The sequence below is a fragment of the Pseudophryne corroboree genome, chromosome 5 (assembly GCF_028390025.1).
Source record: "Pseudophryne corroboree isolate aPseCor3 chromosome 5, aPseCor3.hap2, whole genome shotgun sequence".
NCBI classification, from domain to species: Eukaryota; Metazoa; Chordata; class Amphibia; order Anura; family Myobatrachidae; genus Pseudophryne; species Pseudophryne corroboree.
Genome location: NC_086448.1, coordinates 415,925,909 through 415,949,812, shown reverse-complemented (window position 1 = coordinate 415,949,812; position 23,904 = coordinate 415,925,909). Strand labels below are relative to the sequence as shown.

The 23,904-nt window shown below is 46.9% G+C and overlaps 1 protein-coding gene across 2 annotated transcripts in view; it reads left to right on the top strand.

The window, feature by feature from the left end:
* The window catches only part of LOC134927808 (uncharacterized), a 510,851-nt gene that overhangs the window by 125,063 nt on the left and 361,884 nt on the right, over nt 1-23,904 (top strand). For both annotated transcript variants that reach the window (XM_063922785.1, XM_063922784.1), the window contains exon 8: nt 1,458-1,497. In XM_063922785.1, coding sequence (XP_063778855.1) covers nt 1,458-1,497 — 40 coding nt within the window. The remainder of the gene's footprint in view (nt 1-1,457; nt 1,498-23,904) is intronic.

Here is a 23,904-nt window from a genome sequence, read left to right as displayed (position 1 = left end):
ATTTCTCATAGTCCGTAGTGGATGCTGGGCGCCCATCCCAAGTGCGGATTGTCTGCAATACTTGTATATAGTTATTGTTACAAAATTCGGGTTATTATTGTTGTGAGCCATCTTTTCAGAGGCTCCTTCGTTTATCATACTGTTAACTGGGTTCAGATCACAGGTTGTACGGTGTGATTGGTGTGGCTGGTATGAGTCTTACCCGGGATTCACTATCCTTCCTTATTATGTACGCTCGTCCGGGCACAGTATCCTAACTGAGGCTTGGAGGAGGGTCATAGGGGGAGGAGCCAGTGCACACCAGCTAGTTCAAGCTTTTACTTTTGTGCCCAGTCTCCTGCGGAGCTGCTATTCCCCATGGTCCTTACGGAGTCCCAGCATCCACTACGGACTATGAGAAATAGAATTATCGGTAAGTAAATTCTTATTTTTTCTGGAGAATGTCCCAATTTTGGACGATAACACATGGGATCTGGGATAAATATCAGGACCCATGTGTTATCGCGGCTCTGGGGGCTGGTTATCTGGGATTAGGATTCCTGTGCCTGAGGCACGCAAAGTATAATCCCCAATAAATACTGGCTATTGGGGCTAATTGGATAGCCTGCTTCGGATCCATCCACCGCAGCTAATTGGATACCGTCCAAATACTTGCATGATTTGTGTGTGTAAATCTTTTTTATGTAGTATTTCTAATTTTCCAGCAGCGATACAGCAGCTCTCTTTAAATAGAGATAGTGTCGGATGTAATGCCGCACGAGTTGGCTGGAAGTGTGGGAAAACCATGGCTTGTAATTGATTGCTGCTTAAAAAAAAGTGTCCGCGTTCGGCCGCAACCAGCACCTCCGGCCAACTCGGACAGCATTATATCCGGCCTGTAGTCATGAAAAGGTGTCATTTATTTCCAGTATATTTTAAATGCGTTTTGAGTTTTTCAGATTTGTATTGTCATACAGTGTGTACACACATACTAATAATGACTATCTAATGCTAGAAAAAAAATTACATTTGAAATGATAGTACAGCAATTGTAATTTTAGTATTACTAGATTGTCACTTCAGTTTGCTCAAATATGAACAATAGACTGTTAACACCCTGCACTTCCTTGTTTAAACATGTAACGGGAACAGCTTCACCACAGTGACGTTATATTACACAGATACACACAGCGTGGATCACACAACAAAAATAAAAATACTAAGCATTTAATTGTGATGAATTAATCTAGCATCCGCTCCAGATAATTCATGACGTGCGATATAGATATTATACGTTTTTAACAGTGCATAATTTTAGCAACATTTTTTCTAATTGTCTCTTTAGTTTGCTGCCAAACAATGGCAGTTTGGTATGTATTTCTCAATTATGTGTAACAGTGTTCTGTTTAATTCTGCATTTTTGTTCCTTAAAAGTATTCATTTCTGACTATCATTTTTTCCCCCCATTAATTGGTCAGGTTGTGAATGGACCATGCATGCCCTTGGATTTTGGAAATGGTAAGCTGTGTTTTATTTATTTATTTATTTATATATATATATATATATATATATAATATATTTATACAGTGTAAATTTGCTTAAGATAAAAATGTTTTGAGGCTATAAGTCACAAGTTATTTCAATAACCATGCCAAGTGCCCCTTTAAATATGCAGTACAACAGAAGAATGCATCCTGTCTATCTAATATAGTAGAATAACCTTATGTAAAAATGATGGGCATAGCATTATATTTATTAATGTACATATATTAAGTCCATTGCAACCAATCAGCTACTACTGTAGCTATCATTTATAAAGTACATTGTATTAAATAACTAGGACATAACCCCAACACATTAATATAGCATAACATTATTTTAAGAATATGCTTCTAATTACTAATCACAGTAAATACAAATGCCTTACTATAAACGGATTACTTTATTCATTCTAAACTAATTTTAATTCTAATTTTATTGAATAGTGTAGAAAACAAGATTTTAGTTCTAACACGTTAAATCAGTTTCACCAATGCCATCGGGGACACTGGAGGAGTGCACTGTGGTATAGTAGGTGCTGGAGGAGGCGGAGCATTAAGAGTTAACTTTTTAGGGCAGTCCATGCTCCTCCTACCCTATATCAAGCCACTTGTAGAAGCCAGGTAGTTTTCGCTTACCAAAGCCCAAGGAAGCAGGAAGAGGAGGAGGAACCAGGCATGCAATAGGATAAGTAACCTGAGATCGAGTAAAAGCCTGGTGTAACCAGGAGTGAACAGCAGGGTGTCCAATGTCCCCCATGGCATCGGAGAAACAGGTTTGATTAGGTAAGAACCAAAATCTTGTTCTCTCCTACAGCGATGGGGGACACATAGTAATACAGTTGGATGTCCCAAAGCTGTCCAAATGAGTCGAAACGGTAAAAGCGAAATGAAAGTGTGTGCTGAGGACCAGGGATCGGCCCTGCAAATCTGCGCTGCCGAAGCACCATCTCTAACTGCCCACAAAGACCAGACCAATCCGATAGTGGGTGGCAACCAAGTGAGGTACCAGTAGACCCCAACTAAGAATAAGTATGATAGATGACTTTCCATATCCAATGAGCTCTGGTCTGTTTGGAGGCAAGCCAACCCTGCTTGTGTACTGTTTAGAGAACAAAAACTGAGTCTGATTGGATTAAATCGTTAGATCTTTCCTCATAAATGCGGAGAGCCAATACGACATCCAAGCACTTGAGGGATGACTGCGAGTTGCTGGCCTGCTGGAATGACGGATCGATGATTTCTTCTTTGGGGTTCATGGTCTAAATGGGGAGTACCTTGGTTACGGCTGGTGGGGACCAGCACTATCACCGAACAGCTTAAGCGTGTAAGCTTCCTGGAATGCACTGGACTCTTCTCCCCTTATAACCCACACCCATGCTCAGGCACTTCAGGGTTTTTTTTCGGTGACAGCAGGAGCTGGTCACCACTGAACAGTGGCTGCAACATTTTTTTTTTGGCAGTCCAAGGGACACCAGCGCTGATGCTCCTACACCCCCTCTGGGCTGCGACACCACGACTGGTTTAGTGATTTCGGCGGAGCCCCATGGCATACTTCTACTAGCAGGAGACACGGGACCCCCAAGCGACTGCATTAGACGCATAGGGGTACAGGTAAGATGAGTTTGTGCTTGCCCGACCAACACGATGAGCAGTCCTTATTGGACTAGCAGTGCTGACTTGCTCCCGGACCATGGTGCGCCATGTGGCGCACTAGTCCATCATGGCATTAATATTTACTGGTGCTGGGGACACTTTTTATAGACCAGGAGTACAGGTGGTTGAAGTCTGCACAGGGGAGGTTAGTGCTTCACCAGCAGCCCCTACCCCAGTCCAGGGTGCCATTCCACTGCGGTCTTCCCACCCTGGTCTGCTCCTCCCTCATCCTCTTTCACAGAGATGCTGGGCAGCCATAGCTGAAAGCACTGCAGGTCTCCAGTTGTGAGCTTAGTCTACCTGTATACCTCTCCTCACTGTCAGGTTGTATACAGCGCTGCATCCTACCAACCTTCTCCACATGGCTGAGTAGTTAAGTGCCCATTGCGGTTAAAATTGTATTTCTCTAACGTCCTAAGTGGATGCTGGGGACTCCGTAAGGACCATGGGGAATAGCGGCTCCGCAGGAGACTGGGCACATCTAAAGAAAGCTTTAGGACTAACTGGTGTGCACTGGCTCCTCCCCCTATGACCCTCCTCCAAGCCTCAGTTAGATTTCTGTGCCCGACGAGAAGGGTGCACACTAGGGGCTCTCCTGAGCTTCTTAGTGAAAGTTTTAGTTTAGGTTTGTTATTTTCAGTGAGTCCTGCTGGCAACAGGCTCACTGCATCGAGGGACTAAGGGGAGAAGAAGCGAACTCACCTGCGTGCAGAGTGGATTGGGCTTCTTGGCTACTGGACATTAGCTCCAGAGGGACGATCACAGGTCCAGCCTGGATGGGTCCCAGAGCCGCGCCGCCGGCCCCCTTACAGAGCCAGAAGAGCGAAGAGGTCCAGAAAAATCGGCGGCAGAAGACGTTCCTGTCTTCAATAAGGTAGCGCACAGCACTGCAGCTGTGCGCCATTGCTCTCAGCACACTTCATACTCCGGTCACTGAGGGTGCAGGGCGCTGGGGGGGGGCGCCCTGAGACGCAATAAAACATTACAGAAATACCTTACATGGCAAAAAATGCATCACATATAGCTCCTGGGCTATATGGATGCATTTAACCGCTGCCAGAATATACAAAAAACCGGGAGATAAGGCCGCCGAAAAGGGGGCGGAGCCTATCTCCTCAGCACACTGGCGCCATTTTCCCTCACAGCTCAGTTGGAGGGAAGCTCCCTGGCTCTTCCCTGCAGACAGAAAGGGTTAAAAAAAGAGAGGGGGGCACTAATTAGGCGCAGTATTAAAACATACAGCAGCTATAAGGGGAAAAACACTTCTATAAGGTTATCCCTGTGTATATATATATAGCGCTCTGGTGTGTGCTGGCATACTCTCCCTCTGTCTCCCCAAAGGGCTAGTGGGGTCCTGTCCTCTATCAGAGCATTCCCTGTGTGTGTGCTGTGTGTCGGTACGTTTGTGTCGACATGTATGAGGAGAAAAATGATGTGGAGACGGAGCAGAGTGTCTGTAACAGTGATGTCACCCCCTAGGGGGTCGACACCTGAGTGGATGTACTGTTGAAAATTACGTGAGTGTCAGCTCTATATAAAAAAACAGTGGTTGACATGAGACAGCCGGCTACTCAGCTTGTGCCTGTCCAGACGTCTCATAAGCCGTCAGGGGCTCTAAAGCGGCCGTTACCTCAGATGGCAGATACAGACGCCGACACGGATACTGACTCCTGTGTCGACGGTGAAGAGACGACCGTGATTTCCAGTAGGACCACACGTTACATGATTGAGACAATGGAAAATGTTTTTATACATTTCTGATAATACGAGTACCACCAAAAAAGGGGTATTATGTTCGGTGAGGGAAAAACTACCTGTAGTTTTCCTGAATCTGAGAAATAAAATGAGGTGTGTGATGATGCGTGGGTTTCCCCCCGATAACAATTAATAATTTCTTAAAGTATTGGCTGCATACCCTTTCCCGCCAGAGGTTAGGATGCATTGGGAAACACCCCCTAGGGGGGATAAGGCGCTCACACGCTTGTAAGAACAAGGGCTCTACCCTCTCATGAGATGGCCGCCCTTAAGGATCCTGCTGATAGAAAGCAGGAGGGTATCCAAAAAAGGTATTTACACACATACTGGTGTTATACTGCGACCAGCTATCGCCTCAGCCTGGAGGTGCAGTGCTGGGTTGGCATGGTCGGATTCCCTGACTGGAAATATTGATATCCTAGATAAGGATAGTATATTATGGCCTATAGAGCATTTAAAAGATGCATTTCTATATATGCATGATGCACAGCGGAATAATTGCCGACTGGCATCAAGTATAAGTGCGTTGTCCAATTCTACCAGTAAAATGGTCAGGTGATGCGGATTCCAAACGGCATTTGGAAGTATTGCCTTTGAAAGGGGACATTTGGGGTCGGTCTTTTAGACCTGGTGGCCACGGCAACAGCTGGGAAATCCACGTTTGTACCCCAGGTCGCCTCTCAAAATAAGACGCCGTATTATCAGGCGCAGTCCTTTGTTGGCAAGCGGACAAAAGGTTCCTCTTTTCTGCTCGTGACAGAGGGAGAGGAAAAAGGCTGCAGAGATCAGCCAGTTCCCAGGAACAGAAACCCTTTCCCGCCTCTGCCAAGCCCTCAGTATGACGCTAGGGCTTTACAAGCTCAGGCACGGTGGGGGCCCGTTCTCAATGAATTTCAGTGCGCAGTGGGCTCACTCGCAAGTAGACCCCTGGATCCTTCAGGTAATATCTCAGGGGTACATACTGGAATTCGAGACGTCTCCCCCTCGCCGTTTCCAAAAGTCGACTTTACCGACGTCTCCCTCTGACAGGGAGGCAGTTTTGGAAGCCATTCACAAGCTGTATTCCCAGCAGGTGATAATCAAGGTACCCCTCCTGCAACAGGGAACGGGGTATTATTCCACACTATTGTGGTACCGAAGCCAGACGGCTCGGTGAGACCGATTCTAAAATCTTTGAACACGTACATACAGAGGTTCAAATTCAAGATTGAGTCACTCAGAGCAGTGATTGCGAACCTGGAAGAAGGGGACTACATGATGTCTCGGGACATCAAGGATGCTTACCTTCATGTCAAAATTTACCCTTCTCACCAAGGGTACCTCAGGTTATGGTACTGAACTGTCACTATCAGTTCAGACGCTGCCGTAGGGATGGTCCACGGCACCCCGGGTCTTTACCAAGGTAATGGACGAAATTATATCCCTTCGAAGGAAGGAAATTTTAGTTATTCCTTACTTGGACAATTCCCTGATAAGGGTAAGATCCAGGGAACAGTTGGAGGTCGGTGTAGCACTATCTCAGGTAGTGTTGCGGCAGCACGATTGGGTTCTCAATATTCCAAAATCGCAGCTGGTTCCGACAACTTGTCTTCTGTTTCCTAGGGATGATCCTGGACACAGTCCAGAAAAAAAAAAAAGGTGTTTCTCCCGGAAGAGAAAGCCAGGGAGTTATCCGAGCTAATCAGGAACCTCCTAAAACCGAACCAAGTCTCAGTGCATCAATGCACAAGGGTTCTGGGAAAAAATGGTGGCTTCCTACGAAGCAATCCCATTCGTTAGATTCCACGCAAGAACTTTCCAGTGGAACCTACTGGACAAATGGTCCGGGTCGCATTTTCAGATGCATCAGCGGATAACCCTGTCACCAAGGACAAGGGTATCCATCCTGTGGTGGTTGCAGAGTGCTCATCTTCTAGAGGGCCGCAGATTCGGCATTCAGGACTGGGTCCTGGTGACCACGGATGCCAGCCTGCGAGGCTGGGGAGCAGTCACACAGGGAAGGAATATCCAGGGCTTAGGGTCAAGCCTGGATACATCACTACACATAAATATCCTGAAGCTAAGGGCCATTTACAATGCTCTAAGCTTAGCGAGACCTCTGCTTCAAGGTCAGCCGGTGTTGATCCAGTCGGACAACATCATGGCAGTCACCCACGTAAACAGACAGGGTGGCACAAGAAGCAGGAGGGCAATAGCAGAAGCTGCAAGGATTCTCCGCTGGGCGGAAAATCATGTAATAGCACTGTCAACAGTATTCATTCCGGGAGTGGACAACTGGGAAGCAGACTTCCTCAGCATGACCTCCACCCGGGAGAGTGGGGACTTCACCCAGAAGTCGTCCACATGATTAAAAAACTCGACAGGTATTGCGCCAGGTCAAGAGACCCTCAGGCAATAGTTGTAGACGCTCTGGTAACACCGTGGGTGTACCAGTCAGTGTATGTGTTCCCTCCTCTGCCTCTCATACCCAAGGTACTGAGATTGATAAGATGGAGAGGAGTAAGCACTATATTCGTGACTCCGGATGGGCCAAAAAGGACTTGGTAACCGGAACTTCAAGAGAGGCTCACGGAGGATCTGTGACCTCTACCTCTAAGATGGGACCTGCTCCAGCAAGGACCCTGTCTGTTCCAAGACTTACCGCGGCTGCATTTGACGGCATGGCGGTTGAACACCGGATCCTGAAGGAAAAAAGGCATTCCGGATGAAGTCATCCCTATCCTGATCAAAAGCCAGGAAGGATGTAACCGCAAAAACATTATCACCGCAATTGGCGAAAATATGTTGCGTAGTGCGAGGCCAGTAAGGCCCGACGGAGGAAATTCAACTGGGTCGATTCCTACATTTCCTGCAAACAGGAGTGTCTATGGGCCTGAAATTGGGGTCCATTAAGGTTCAGATTTCGGCCCTGTCAATTTTCTTCCAAAAAAAGAACTAGCTTCAGTCCCTGAAGTTTAGACGTTTGTAAAAGGGGTACTGCATATACAGCCTCCTTTTGTGCCTCCAGTGGCAATTTGGGATCTCAATGTAGTTTAGGTTCCAAAAGTCACATTGGTTTGAACCACTTAAATCTGTGGAGTTAAAATATCTCACATGGAAAGTGGTCATGCTGTTAGCCCTGGCCTGGGCCAGGCGCGTGTCAGGATTGGCGGCTTTATCCTGTAAAAGCCCTTATCTGATTTTCCATTCGGACAGGGCGGAATTGAGGACTCGTCCTCAGTTTCTCCCTAAGGTGGTTCCAGCGTTTTCACCTGAACCAACCTATTGTGGTGCCTGCGGCTACTAGGGACTTGGAGGAATCCAAGTTGCTGGATGTTGTCAGGGCCCTGAAAATATGTTCCAGGACGGCTGGAGTCAGGAAATCTGACTCGCTGTTTATCCTGTATGTACCCAACATGCTGGGTGCTCCTGCTTCTAAGCAGGCTATTGCTCGTTGGATTTGTAGTACAATTCAGCTTGCACATTCTGTGGCAGGCCTGCCACAGCTAAAATCTGTAAAAGCCCGTTCCACAAGGAAAGTGGGCTCATCTTGGGCGGCTGCCCGAGGGGTCTCGGCTTTACAACTTTGCCGAGCAGCTACTTGGTCAGGGGCAAACACGTTTGCTAAATTCTACAAATTTGATACCCTGGCTGAGGAGGACCTGGAGTTCTCTCATTCGGTGCTGCAGAGTCATCCGCACTCTCCCGCCCGTTTGGGAGCTTTGGTATAATCCCCATGGTCCTTACGGAGTCCCCAGCATCCACTTAGGACGTTAGAGAAAATAAGAATTTACTTACCGATAATTCTATTTCTCGTAGTCCGTAGTGGATGCTGGGCGCCCATCCCAAGTGCGGATTGTCTGCAATACTTGTACATAGTTATTGTTACAAAAATCGGGTTATTATTGTTTGGAGCCATCTTTTCAGAGGCTCCTCTGTTATCATACTGTTAACTGGGTTCAGATCACAAGTTATGATTGGTGTGGCTGGTATGAGTCTTACCCGGGATTCAAAATCCTTCCTTATTGTGTACGCTCGTCCGGGCACAGTTTCCTAACTGAGGCTTGGAGGAGGGTCATAGGGGGAGGAGCCAGTGCACACCAGTTAGTCCTAAAGTTTCTTTAGATGTGCCCAGTCTCCTGCGGAGCCGCTATTCCCCATGGTCCTTACGGAGTCCCCAGCATCCACTACGGACTACGAGAAATAGAATTATCGGTAAGTAAATTCTTATTTTCTCTGGCTGGGTCCACAGGATAACATTGGATATTGTTGAGCGACAGCGAAAATGGCACCAACATGGTCACAAGCTTTCTGGCCTCCCAAGATGCATTTGGGCCTCCACTATATAGTCCCGCCCACTGACTCAGTCAGATCAGTTTTTTGCTTGGTGCGGCAGGAAGCCGCATGGTCACAGGGCTGCTGTGAAAGCAGCCTCAAGTTTTCATTACTTTATTTTTATAGACTTACTATAATGTTTTTTAGAGCGACTTCTCTTAACAGCGTCTTAAACGCATATTAGAAAGAGTCGCTCCAACAACTCCCCACCGGGTCGCAACAACGCTTACCTCCGCGGTACAGTGCTGTCTCGACGGGTGTCTGTGTCGGATGTTCTAGCAGGTCCAGCAGACGTAACCAGGCTGTGGCCGGAGCATGGGGAGACGGTGAGTCTTTGGACTTCCTCTTACTAGAGGGGTCAGGACACAGCTACACTGATTTGGTGGAGACTACAAACAGTGTGTTGATGCGCCGAACATCTCGTGTGTGACAGCGCTACGCTCCGGGGATCATAGGCACCAGGACTAGGTAGAGGCCGCGATCCTGGGAGTTTAAGTCAACAGGGGGTTTCAGACGCTCTCCTGGCCGCCCCTCCTCCGAGTTTATGGCCAGTTCCCGCGTGTCTCTCGTTTCATGAACTGAATGACCTCACTTCCGGTCAGACGCTACCACGAGGGTACTCTGTCGCAGCTTAGACGCTGCGGTTGTGTACACTGGATATAAACCCGCCCAGACCGAGTCGCAGGCCTTTAGCGTCTGCATGCACGTGGAGTCGTTCAGCGTCCGTGTCCGTTATCGGTTACCAAGAGCGGCAGTGTACACCAGTAGCGTCTGAATCCACTCAGCGTCTAACGAGCGTCTTTGCTTGGATATGGAAGTGTGGTGAGTCTCCCTGTATCCCGCTCTCTGGAGGCAGGGTATACAGTACTAAAAATTCCTTCTACTTCTTAGTATGCATTGTTAATTTTTAGTACCTATTGCATATGAGACCTGTATATTAATTACTGTGTTTTCTGCATGTTATGTTGAAAAAAGAACCAGTTAAACCGAAGTACAATTTTCTTACTTATGTATAAGTTATTATGGAGGTTGTATTCTCATATGACAATGTCTAATGCTTTAACATGTGACTGACTGCTAGTATGTGTGCTGACTTTTCTGTGTAATGTCAGTCCTGTTTTGACCCTCAAATCAGGTGCACTGTGGTCAGATTGATTTCACCTCTATATACCGATTATAGGGTGTTTTCAGTCACAAAATTGTGTAGTCAATATCAGATAAAATGTCTGTGAGCGGCAAAAGTGATGAGGAGAATTTGTCAAGCACTCCCATAGCCCTAACATGCTTATCTTGTAAGTCAGGGGTAATTGATATGAATCAATTGGTCACTTATGAGGATTTGTGTGCAAACTGTTTCGCTTTTCAGCTAAGTAAAAAACAGGAGTTAGTTCAACCTCCAGTAGAGCCACCATGGAATATGTTCGCAAAGACTCTGTCTTCAATAGCGGACAGGTTAGCTCCGGTAGCACCACCTCAAGGGTTAGGTTACACTATGAACCCATACATTCAGCTCCCTTCCTATGGTTTGGTTCCAGTAGCCTCTACAAGCAACCAAGGGGCAGGTAAGACTAAGACAGATACATCTGTATGGCAGACTACACAAGATGATACATCGGATGATGATGATGCGGAAACAATAGATTCAACTCCGTATGATGATCAGTCGCAGAGCTTTAGTTCAGAAGATGTAGCTGAACTTATTAATGCAGTTAAGGCTGTACTTTCTCTGGAAGAACCAGCTAAGACAGCGTTAATAGCAAAAGAACCTGTTTTCAAACGAACAAAGTCAGTGAAAGCTGAATTTCCAGCGTCAGATGAGTTGACGGAAATGATGGATGAGTCTTGGGCAGCGCCCAGTAAAAAGTAGAAGATTCCTAAGAGATGGGATTCTTATTATCCATTTCCTGCTGGGGATTGTTCGAAGAGAGAAGTTACTCCAAAAGTAGATGCACATGTTCTGCGACTCGTGCATAAATCTGCTTTACCACTGTCATCTACCTCTTTGAATGATGTCACAGACAGAAGGGTAGAGAGCCTATTGAAAAATATTTTTTCTCTTGTAGGAGCAGTGGTAAGACCTGCTATGGCTTCGGCCTGGGTAGCAAAGGCAATGGGCGAATGGATAGAGGAACTAGAGAATGGCATCCCCTCTCCTACTACGGAGCAAGAGGATCGTTTTTGCCATTTAAGACAATCTGCCCAGTATTTAGAAGAAGCAGCAATCGATGTAGGCACTGTTGCTTCTAAAGCTTCAGCCTTGAGAGTAGTCGCTCGCAGAGCAGTTTGGCTACGGACCTGGAAGGCAGATGCGGAATCCAAGAAGGAATTGGAAGCATTGCCTTTTGTGGGTAATATAATTGGAAAACCTTTATCGGATATCCTAGAATCAGAGGCTAAATCGAAAAAGGTCAGATTTCCGGCTGCTTATAACCCTAAGTCCAAGGGTTTAAAATTTTGCTCTTTTCGTTGGCAAAGTAAAGCGAAAGCTAAAGAGGAGCCTAAGCAACCCCAGTTTAAATCCAGGGGTAGGAAGCAGTGGGCTAGCAAGAAGCCAGCTTCCAAACCTGAACAGAAACCCTCAGCCTGAAGAGACGGGCCTCCGCCTGGAGGATTCCAGGGTTGGGGGCCGACTCCTGCAATTTGCACACATATGGCAACAGTCAACAACAGATGCCTGGGTGCAGAAGGTAGTATCTCAGGGGTATGGGTTCCCATTCAGGAGGCAGCCTCCTCAAAGATTTTTTTGCACCAGCCTGTCTCGTATAGGGTCGAAGGCCAATGCCCTGCAAGAACAGTCCAAAAATTACTGCAGTCAGGTGTGATTGTCCCAGTACGTACATGACAAAAGGGACAGGGGTATTACTCCAATCTGTTTCTAATCCAGAAACCAAATGGGTCATATCGACCAATTCTAAATCTGAAGATGTTGAACAACTACATATGGATCCCGAGTTCCACATATAGACGTTACGCTCCATAATGTTGGCTATGGAACCGGGAGACTATATGGTATCTCTGGATGAACTGGATGCTTACCTACATGTGCCTATAGCACTATCACATCAGTGTTACATCAGGTCTGCCATCCTCAAGGAACACTTTCAGTTCCAAGCTCTGCCCTTCGGGCTAGCTACAGCACCCAGGGTGTTTACCAAGATTATGGTGGTTATGGCAGCTTGTCTCTGCAAACAAGGGATAAGAATATTCCCATACCTAGACGACCTATTAATCTTAGCACAGTCGCAAGATTTACTGTTGAGCCATCTCCAACAGACGATAGTTTGCTTACAGAGACACGGGTGGCTCATAAATTGGGAGAAGTCGTCCCTGAATCCATCACAGCGGATGGTACATTTGGGGGCCATATTGGATTCAGACCTACAGAAAGTTCTCTTATCAGAGAAAAAAATAGTCGAGGTGCAGGTCATGGCTCAGGAAGCGTTGCAAGCCCAGACAATGTCAGTCCATGCAGCAATGCGACTGTTGGGTCTGATGGTATCAACGTTCGACATGGTGGAATATGCGCAATTCCACTCTAGACCGTTGCAGCATCTCATTTTAACCAAATGGAACGGAAATCATCAAACGATAAAGAAACAGATGATAAAGATTCCAGTAAATGTAAAAAGGTCTCTAGCGTGGTGGCTACAGACAGACCATTTAAACAAGGGGAGACCCTTTTGGATAAAAGAGTGGCAAGTCCTGACGACAGATGCCAGCCTGCAAGGCTGGGGGGCGGTACTCGGAAGCCTATGGATCCAGGGAAAATGGTCCGCAAGGGAAAGTTGCCTGCCGATAAATCTGTTAGAAATAAGAGCCATTTACTTGGCCCTAGTTCAGGCAAAGGACAATCTACAAGGAAGACCAGTCCAGATCCGCTCAGACAATGCGACGGCAGTAGCATACCTCAATCATCAAGGAGGAACTCACAGCAAGAGTCTGATGGAGGAAGTAACTCCCATTCTAAAATGGGCGGAACTCCATCTCCCGGCATTGTCAGCAGTATTTGTCCCGGGTGTACTAAATTGGGAAGCGGATTTTCTCAGTCGGCACACCATTCAGGAAACCGAATGGGCACTACACCCAGAAGTGTTTCAGACACTGGTGAACAGATGGGGTCTACCGGAGATAGACCTTATGGCGTCTCGTCTAAACAACAAAGTTCTGAGGTACGGATCAAGAACAAGGGACCCAGGAGCGGTCCTGGTAGACGCACTGTCAGTAGAATGGAGGCTTCAGCTGGCATAAAGCGCCTTGAGTCCTGTTGGAGAAAGAGCGCTATATAAATAAAATTATTATTATTATTATTATTATTATTATTATATCTGTTCCCTCCAATATCTCTGTTACCCAGAGTAGTGAGAAAGATAAAACAGGCAAAAGGAGCAATCATTCTAATAGCTCCAGCTTGGCCAAGAAGGCATTGCTACTCAGATCTGTTGAGAAAGTCCGTGGAAGCACCGATACTGCTCCCTCAACGTCCAGATCTGTTAATGCAGTGTCCTTGTTGTCAGTCATCTGGATCGTCTGTCTTTGACGGCATGGCTGTTGAAACCTCTATCTTAGAGGCTAAATGATTTTCAAAGCAAGTAATCCAAACCATGCTTAGAGCAAGAAAGCCTTCTTCGTCCCGTATATATCATAGAATATGGCAAGCCTATATTCATTGGTGTTCTGGAAAAAATTACAATCCAAGATCTTTTAAAGTAGCTAGGATTTTGGATTTCCTTCAGGCAGGATTGGATAAAGGGTTGAAGGTTGCTTCCTTGAGGGTGCAAGTCTCAGCGTTGACTGTATGGTTTCAGCAGAAGATTGATGACCTACAGGATGTACGTACGTTTTTCCAAGGAGTAGTACATATTCAACCTCCATTTGTTCCTCCTGCAGCTCCCTGGGATTTGAATTTAGTTCTAAAATTTCTCCAGGGTCCTCTGTTTGAACCACTTGAGAGAGCAGATCTTAAGTGGTTAACAGTTAAAGTTCTTTTTTTACTGGCAATGGCGTCAGCCAGAAGAGTGTCAGATTTAGGATAATTATCTTGTAAGTCTCCTTTCCTAAGTTTTTTCCAGACAGAGCAGTTCTCAGAACGAGATCTAGTTATCTTCCAAAGGTGGTATCAAAGTTTCACCTGAATGAAGAAATTGTAGTCCCAGCTTTTCAGGTATCGGGACTATCTGTGGGAGAAGCGTCGCTGGACATGGTCCGGGCTTTAAAAATCTACATAGATCGTACTAGTGCCATCAGGAAAACAGATTCCCTCTTCATGCTCTACGGATTCCATAGGTGAGGTTGGCCTGCTAGTAAACAGACGTTGGCGAGATGGCTCCGAATGGTAATATCTGACGCTTATTCTCATGCAGATGTCCCTATTCCGGCTAATGTCTTTGCGCACACTACACGTAAGGTAGGTCCTTCTTGGGCAGCACAACAGGGTGCTCCAGCAGAATAGATATGTAGGGCAGCCACATGGTCTTCCATAAACACATTCATCAGACATTATGCCTTGGATACTTTTGCCTCTCATGACGCAGACTTCGGGCAAAAGGTCCTCCCGTGCCACTAAAATGGCTTTGGGAATCCCAATGTTATCCTGTGGATAATCCTGTGGACCCAGCCAGAGAAATGAACGTTATGGTAAGAACTTACCGTTGATAACGTGATTTCTCTTATTTCCACAGGTTTCCACAGGGATCCCACCCTGACTCATCTGACTTGAGGATTTAGACATCACTAAAACCTCTTCCTTCTTGTATGGAAGGGTGTGCATGTGTGTTCTTATTGCCTGTACAGGTCTCTACCTAATGTTCCTGCCTAAAGTCGCTGTGGAAAGAACTGATCTGACTGAGTCAGTGGACGGGACTATATAGTGGAGGCCCCAATGCATCCTGGGAGGCCAGAAAGCTTGTGACCGTGTTGGTGCCATTTTCGCTGTCGCTCGACAACATCCCAATGTTATCCTGTGGATACCTGTGGACATAAGAGAAATCACGTTCTTACCATAACGTTCATTTCTCCTTCAGGGTCCACAGTGGTATCCACAAGATATACATTGGGTTGTAGGTGGCGTCAAAGGATCGGGCAGCAAACTCTTAAAGCTATTGGAGCTCCCAGCATGCATCGGTCTATCCTCCTTATAACCTCAGTAAGGCGCTGCCCTGGTCTCCTCCCCACCCCCCCATTTCAAGACCAGTTTCCTCAGAGTTTTCCGCCATGAACTGCATTTACCTGCTTCCGTCTAAGACACATTGAGATTTAGTACACTTAGAACTCCAGAGAGGCTGTGTGGCTGTGTTTTATTGATGTGGCAGTTACTGATAGCAATTTTTTAGAGGTTTTATTGAATAAGGAAGTGGAGTTCTAATCTCCGGAGGCAGGTGATACAGCGCTAATTTCCTACCTACATCTGTGGTATTGCCAGAGGCGTAACTAGGGTAGGGCGAGTGGGGTACGTGCCCTGGGCGCCTTGGCAGGCCCAGGAGAGGCGGGAGGGGCGGTGGTGGTGGCCAGGGCATCATGCCCCACTCGCTCCTGTCACGCCGAAATGTGAGGGGAGGAGAGCGCATCGTGTCTCCCTCCCCTCACCGCCGCTGCCAGCACCATTTTCCATCTTACCCCTGGGCTCCAAATACCCTAGCTACGCCTCTGGGTATTGCGTAGTTGAATAAGTGCCTAATGCAAATGAGCAACTGTGTACATATATTACCGTATTATTCATTGTGCGTCTAGATACACTACTCTCCCTGTATCCCGCTCCCTAGAGCCAGGTAATACAGTATTGTTTTTCCTACCTACCTTAGTGTATTGTGTAGTTGAAAATGTGCTCATTTTGCATATGTATGCTACTGCATGTGACTGTTTGCTAGTGCTGCTGCCTGACTTTAAAACTTTTTTCTGTCAGTCTTTCTCTATCTCTCTTGGTTTCATACCCTCAGTGCTGGTGCAATGCATGGTAGGTTCTGATTGTACTTCACTTTAAACATACTAAGTGAAGGCTGTCGCATTGCTGCGAAATGTTACACTGTTGTGTGTAAAATTTTGTTGCTATGTCCTCACGAGGCAAGGTTAACGATGCAGCGTCCATATTAATATATATATGTCCTGCAATGCAGGGTTAACCCCTCAGGGCTTGGTGCAGGATGGTTTATGTGCAAACTGTTACAGTTACGTGAATAACCTTCAACTTGTTAACAAACAAGGCCTTAGGCCAGGAACCTGTTCAAGCACAAGAACCCCTTTGGGCATCTTTTGCACAGGTTTTATCAAATGTAGCAGATTGCTTGGCGGCTCCGGCTATATCTCCTGGGATGGGGTAACCACATAATCTTACTACATCTATACAACCCCCATGAATGAATGTGCTGTCACTAAGTCCAAGATTTGGCCCAGACCTCGGCTGTCTTTCAGCAGTTGTTACAGGCAGATAGGCCCAGGGATCTGAAAACAGATGGCCATGGGCCGCCACCCTCACAATCTACGCAGTTTTCAGAATCCGAGGATACTTCAGATAATAAAGCTGGGTCCTCTCTCTCTGAGTCTACCTCAAGAGAAGAGGAATGCTGTACCTCAGTAGATATACCCAAGTTATCTTGTGCTGTAAAATCCATTTTGTGAATAGAACAGGTAGTAGAGCCTGTACTAAAGTCTATGGCTCCAATCTTTAAATGTCCAAAAACAGTTAAAACTGAATTTTCAAACTCAGATCAGCTGACTGAAATCATGCAAGAGGCATGGCTAACACCCAGTGAAAAATTTAAGATCCCGAAAAGATTGGTTTCTTACTATCCTCTCCCACCTGTGTACTGTGTAAAGAGGTAAGTATATTCCACGGTCGATGCTCATGTAGTTCGACTGGTGTGCAATTCTACATTACTTCTGCCTTCAAGATCATTAAATGATGCAACAGACAGAAAAATGTATGGTTATCTTAAGGGTATGCGCTCAATTTACCTGCAATCAAAATCCCGACAATCACTGACCAACGGACAAAATCTGGACATGGTCAAAATACTGATTTAAAATACCGACAAGGTCAAAATACCATCATTTAAAATGTCGACAGGTCAAAAAGTCGATATAAATTTTTCATTATTTTTTGCATTGAAACTGTTCTCTAGGTAAACAGATATAATGGAGTAGAGGACACTTGATGTATAGTGAGGAGTCAGAGGTTAGATTATGGCCCTTACCTTATCTAAGAAGCTATAAACTATAGTTAGAATAAACATTACAGAAAAGCCAGGCCAGGTCAAGAAACCTGACCTATTGAAACTTAAGAATACAGCTGTTTAAAAAGGAAGTCTGGTTTCTCACTGCCCAGGTACACAGCATTGAGAGAGTTAAGGAAAAGGTGGGGGCCGCAGCTGTGAGGAGGTTATATCTGCCCTTCTCACACACACACTACAGTAGTTTGTTCATTTCCGAGGGAACAGCCAAAAGCTGGGAATGCACCATGTATCTCATTGTGAAATCCCTCCACACAGAAGGCTTATCTGCTGTTGAGTAAGTTAGGTTTTCTGAAATTATCCTCCCTTTTGTTTTTATATGAAATTGTATCCTGATCTGTGTGTACTTTTAAATATTACTTATCTTTTGTAACTTTTTTTGTAACTAAAAGCTCTGAAAATATTCTTGAAATTAAACATCTAATTTTTAGTTCTGGTCTGTGTTCTTATGCCCAAAGGCCTCATGGCCATACTATCATTTTGTGACGTGTTAATTGGGTTATAGGCTGAAGCGAAGACGGATTTGCTGGTTGCAGTTTCAGGTTTAAAGTAATCCAGTAGTCACGCATGGCGATTCTCAGGCGTATCTGGAGAATTGGCCGGTGGTCATGACGGCTACGTTCATGGAAGGCTGACACGGAATCCTGGAAGGTATTTGAATCTCTACCTTTTCTCTGAAATATTCTGTTTGGTACAGAATTGGGCAATATTCTATTGTCTGATTCAAACTCTATGATAAGCTGGGTTTCCTTCGACATCTACTTCAAAACTTAGATTCCCTGCTTTTTGGTCTCAAGTTAAAGCAAAGGGAATGGCTTATGTACACAGTCCAAATCAGATAAAACTGTCAGGACTAAGGCCAAAAAGTTTGGTCAACAAAAAACCAGGCTTCTAAAGCAGAAGACAAGCAGTCTACCTGTTGGCGCGGGCCTCCACCTAGGGGACCGCAGGGTGGGAGGCCGACTTCTTCAATTTGCACAGGTTGGCAGCAGTCCACCACAGATACCTGGGTGCAGGAAGCTGTGTCTCACGGGTACACTGCCTTCTTCGAGAAGCGTCCTTCTCAACAGTTCTTTTGTACCAGCTCGCTGACAGTGGCAACGAAGGCCAGGGCTCTACAAGATGCAATTCAGAAGTTGCTACAATCGGGAGTGATAATACCAGTTCCTTCAGCACAACGAGGACTAGGTTTCTTTTCAACCCTGTTCCTGGTTCAGAAACCAAATTGGTCTCACCGGCCCATTCTCAGTCTCAAGGCTCTGAACAAATATATTTGGGTGCCTCGATTCCATATGGAAACATTATGTACCATTATCCTGGCTATGGAGACGGGGGATTTCATGGTGTCCCTGGATATACAGGATGCTTACCTACATGTACCAATAGCACCTTCCCATCTGTGCTATCTCAGGTTTGAATCCTCCAGCAACATTTTCAGTTTCTGGCACTACCCTTTGCCACTTGCCACACTCCACAAGTGTTTACCAAAATTATGGTGGTGATGGCAGCTCACCTATGTTGTCCGGGAATAAGGATTTTCCATTACCTAGACAACCTGTTAATCCTGGCACAATCCCAGGAAACTCTCTCAACTGCCATCTACAAGTGACAATAGCCTTCCTACAGGCTCATGGTTGGCTCATAAATTGGATGCATCTAGAGGCTGTATTGGATTTAGAGGTAGAAAGATTCAGAGAATCTTTCTACCTCTGGACAAAATATCCATGATACAGATGAGAATTCACAGGTTGCTGCACAATCGGAGAGTATCCATTCGTGCAGCAATGCGGAATCTGTGATCAATGGTCTCTGCAATCGACATGGTAGAATTCGCCCAGTTCCATTCAGACCCTTTCAACATCTGATTTTCTCCTCATGGGTTGGATGGCATCAGACAATAAAAAGTCAGACAAAGACCCTTTCACAGAAAATTTGTCCTGGTGGCTACAGACCATTTTGGATCTCAGACTGGGTGCTTCTGACAACAGACGCCAGTCTCCAAGGCTCCATCTTAATGAAGAAATAGTTTTGGCCTTCCAATAGCTGGATCTCTGTTGGAGATGCATCATTGGTCGTAGTTTGTGCGCTAAGGATCTACTTGGATCGTAGCAGTGCCTTCTGAAGAACAGACTCTCTTCTATACGGATTTCACAGGAGAGAATGGCCTGCCAATAAGTAAACATTGGCTAGATGGCTTTCGATGACTATCTCAGAAGCATACTCTCAAGCTGATCTCCTCCCTATCCTGGATAATGTCTCTGCCAATTCTACCCTTTCAGTAGGTCCTCCATGGGCAGTCCACCGTGATGCCTCAGCTGAGCAACTCTGCCCATAGCAACCTATCGGATTCCAGGTATTATCGTCTAGAAGGTGCTAGATAAATGAGAAGTAGAATCTGATTGGTTGCTATGGGCAACATCCCATCTTAAATAGAACTCCCATCTTAGTAAATTTACCCCATGGTCTTACATAAATATATTTATTAGACATCATGCCTTTGACACGCTTACCTCTCCGGATGCTGCGTTTGGGTGTAGGATTCTCCTGTCCAATCAGGAGCATCCCCTCCCTTAATTACTGCTTTGGGTCATCCCAATGTATATCCTGTCGATACTACTGTGGACCCTGAAGGAGAAAATAGGAGTTATGGTAGACTTACTATTAACTCTGTTTCTCTTACGTCCTAGAGGATGCTGGGGTCCACATTAGTACCATGGGGTATAGACTGGTCCACCAGGAGCCATTGGCACTTTAAGAGTTTAAGAGTGTGGGCTGGCTCCTCCCTCTATACCCCTCCTACCAGACTCCGTTTAAATAATGTGCCCGGAGGAGCTGGTCACAGCTAGGGGAGCTCTCCTGAGCTTTCCTAATGAAGTTTAGTTTAGAGTTTTTTATTTTACAGGGAGGCTGCTGGCAACAGCCTCCCTGCAGCGTGGGACTAAGGGGGGGGGAGCAATGTCCGCCCTGCGGGATCTGAGCCACTGACTCCGCTGACTGGACACTGAGCTCCAGAGGGGCTGATCGGTCTCTGCTGCAGGGGAACCGCTCACCCCAGCAGCATGCCGCCGACCCCTTACAGAGCTGAAGCAAGTGGTGAGTTAGTCACAGGGGAGGGAGCGCGGTATTAACCGCGCTCCAGGACGGTACCAGAGGCACACTGTGCAGGCGCTGTGAGGGGAGCCCTGGGCCAGCGCTTGCCCCTCACACTGGTCAGCAAGCCTGTCGGGCCCCCGTAATCCCAGCCAGCACTAATCCTCAGGCCAGTTTCAAATTCTGAAGACAGCGCCATGAAGGGGGCGGAGCTTCTCAGAGCGGACCCTGCAGGGTTCCAGCGCCATTTTCCTGCATGCTGTAGTTGAAGGAAGATCCTGGTCCCTCCGCAGCAGCTCCAGTTTACTGTAATACAGTACCGGGGGGTTGGAGAAGGGAGGGGAGGCTGATTGTTTGACTGTGTCCTATTAAGGAGCACAAGTCAGCGCTGATGAGGGGTTTTCTCCTTGTGTTAAGCACTGGTGTCTGTCTCTCTCTTGCCATTCTTGGTGGGGAAACTCTGTCTTACCCAATCCTGTGTGTGTGGTGTGTTTGATGGTCACCAGCAGCAATGTCCAGGGATACAGTGTCATATGCTGCAGAGGATTTATCCTCACAGGATGATCCCATTCTATGTAATCAGGTTAGCACTGGTTTGGCACAGATTCCAGCAAGGGAACCAGAGTAGTTTTCCTCTATCAAACTTGGATTTCTCAGATATCTGACAGGGTTACCAATAATGAGTTTGCAACCCAGGTATTGCAGTCCTCTATGGCTATATGGCCCTTGTCTGGTACCTCGGGTCACCCCACTATATTCCCCCACAAACGTGCGCTTTTGCAGGTAACACAAAATGACATGGATACCGATTCTGACACTACGGATGGTGATGGGGATGTTTTGCGGGGGTCTGCATCTCTTGCAAGGGGGGTACAGTTGTTGATAGAGGCTATCAGGTATGTGTTAAATGTTAATGATACCACACCTGAGCAGGTTGAGGAGGCTTTCTTCACTGAAAACAAGAAAGCCTCGCTAACCTTCCCTGCATCAAGAGCTGAATGCTATATTTGAAAAGGCCTGGGTGAATCCTGAAAAGAAGTTTCAGATTCCTAAGAGGATTCTGGTAGCGTTTCCTTTCCCGGAGGAGGATAGGAAAAAGTGGGAAAACCCGCCAATTGACTTATCTGAATCCAGACTCTCCTGGAAGGTGGTTTTACCGGTGCTGGGATCTACCGCCTTAAAGGAGTCGGCAGATAGGAAAATTGATAATACTCTGAAATCCGGGTACTCTGCTTCAGGGACCATATTACTGGATAAGGATGACGTTGCATTGTACTTGCGCAACATTCACGATTCTGCAGGTTTTATGGTTGAATCCATGAAGGACTTCGGTTCCGTGGCTGCGGGAGTTTCTTCCATGTCTGTTTCAGCTCGTCGGGGACTGTGGCTCCGCCAGTGGTCGTCCGACGCGGAATCCAGAAGGAGCGTGGAGTCGCTGTCCTATACAGGCCAGGCTCTCTTTGGGGAAGCCCTAGACGCGTCGATATCTACTGCTACAGCGTGCAAGTCTCCGTATCTTCCCTCAGCAACACCTGCTCCGAAGAGATCCTTCTCCCCAGCTACGCAGTAGTCCTTTAGGGCCAACAAGTCCAGAAAGGCTGGGTATCGTCCGGCCTGGATCCCGGGGTAATAGCTATTGTGTCTCAGGGATACAGGCTGGAATTTCAAAGTCTACCTCCTCACCGTTATTTCAGGTCGGGCATACCAACTCTGTTGGAGGACGGCACTGTGCTTCAGGACGTGTCCAAAGGCTGGTGGAGGCACAGGTCATTGTGCCGGTACCACCGCACATGCTGACAAATGGTTACTATTCGAACCTTTTTGTGGTACCGAAACCGGATGGTTCGGTCAGGCTCATTCTGAACCTAAAATCATTGAATCCCTTTCTAAAGGAGTTCAAGATGGAGTCTCGCAGGGTGGTGATATCAGGTCTGGAAGAGGGGGAATTCCTGGTATCACTGGATATCCAGGATGCGTACCTTCACATTCCGATCTGGCTGCCTCATCAGGCTTATCTCCGCTTCGCACTGCTGGACTGTCATTTTCAGTTCCAGGCCCTGCCATTCGGGCTCTCAACAGCACCGAGGCTGTTTACCAAGGTGATGGCGGAAATGATGATGCTACTTCGCAAGCAAGGTGTGAACATCATTCCTTATCAGGACGATCTCCTGATAAAGGCATCGTCCAGGGAGAAGCTGCTGCAGTCCATTGTTCTCACAATGCGGCTGCTTCAGAGTCGCGGGTGGATTCTGAATTTTCCGAAGTCACATTTGGAACCAACCCGGAGATTGTCATTTCTGGGAATGATCCTGGATACGGAAGTGCAGCGAGTGTTTCTTCCGCGGTACAAGGTGTTGGTGATCCAATCCATGGTACGGGATGTCTAGAAGCCACTTCAGGTGTCGGTACATCAATGCGTTCGCCTATTGGGAAAAATGGTGGGCTCTTACGAGGCTCTTCAGTACGGGAGGTTTCATGCTCGGACCTTCCAACTGGACCTCCTGGACAAGTGGTCGGGATCTCACCTCCACATGCATCAGAGAATTCGTCTGTCACCAAGGGCAAGAATTTCACTCCTCTGGTGGCTCCAATTGCCTCGCCTCCTGGAAGGCCGCAGGTTCGGGTTTCAGAACTGGGTCCTTCTAACAACTGATGCGAGCCTCCGGGGCTTGGGAGCAGTCACACAAGGGGTGACCTTCCAAGGACGGTGGTCAAGCCTGGAAGCAGGCCTGCCCATCAACATTCTGGAACTAAGCCGTCTACAACGGTCTTCTTCAGGCGGCCCCTCTTCTAAAAAAACCCGTCCATGCAAGTGCAGTCGGACAACGTAACAGTGGCTTACATAAACCGACAGGGCGGAACGAAGAGCAGAGCGGCAATGTCCGAGGTCACAAGAATACTCCTCTGGACGGAAAAGCACGCGCTGGCACAGTCGGCCATCTTCGTTCCGGGAGTAGACAACTGGGAAGCGGACTTCCTCAGCAGAAACAATCTCCATCCGGGAGAGTGGGACCTCCATCCGGAGGTGTTCAAGGAGGTAACAGATCTTTGGGGACTGCCCCAAATAGACATGATGGCCTCTCGTCTCGACAAGAAGCTTCGGCGTTATTGTTCCAGGTCGAGGGACCCACAGGCAGTGGCAGTGGATGCCCTGGTCTCTCCGTGGGTGTTCCAGTCAGTGTACGTGTTTCCACCACCCCCACTCATCCCAAGAATCCTAAAGCTCATAAGGAGAACAAGGGTTCAAGCGATTCTCATTGCCCCAGATTGTCCAAGAAGGGCTTGTTACGTGGACCTTCTGAATCTACTGCAAGAAGAGCCGAGTCCTCTTCCTCCTCGGGAGGACCTGC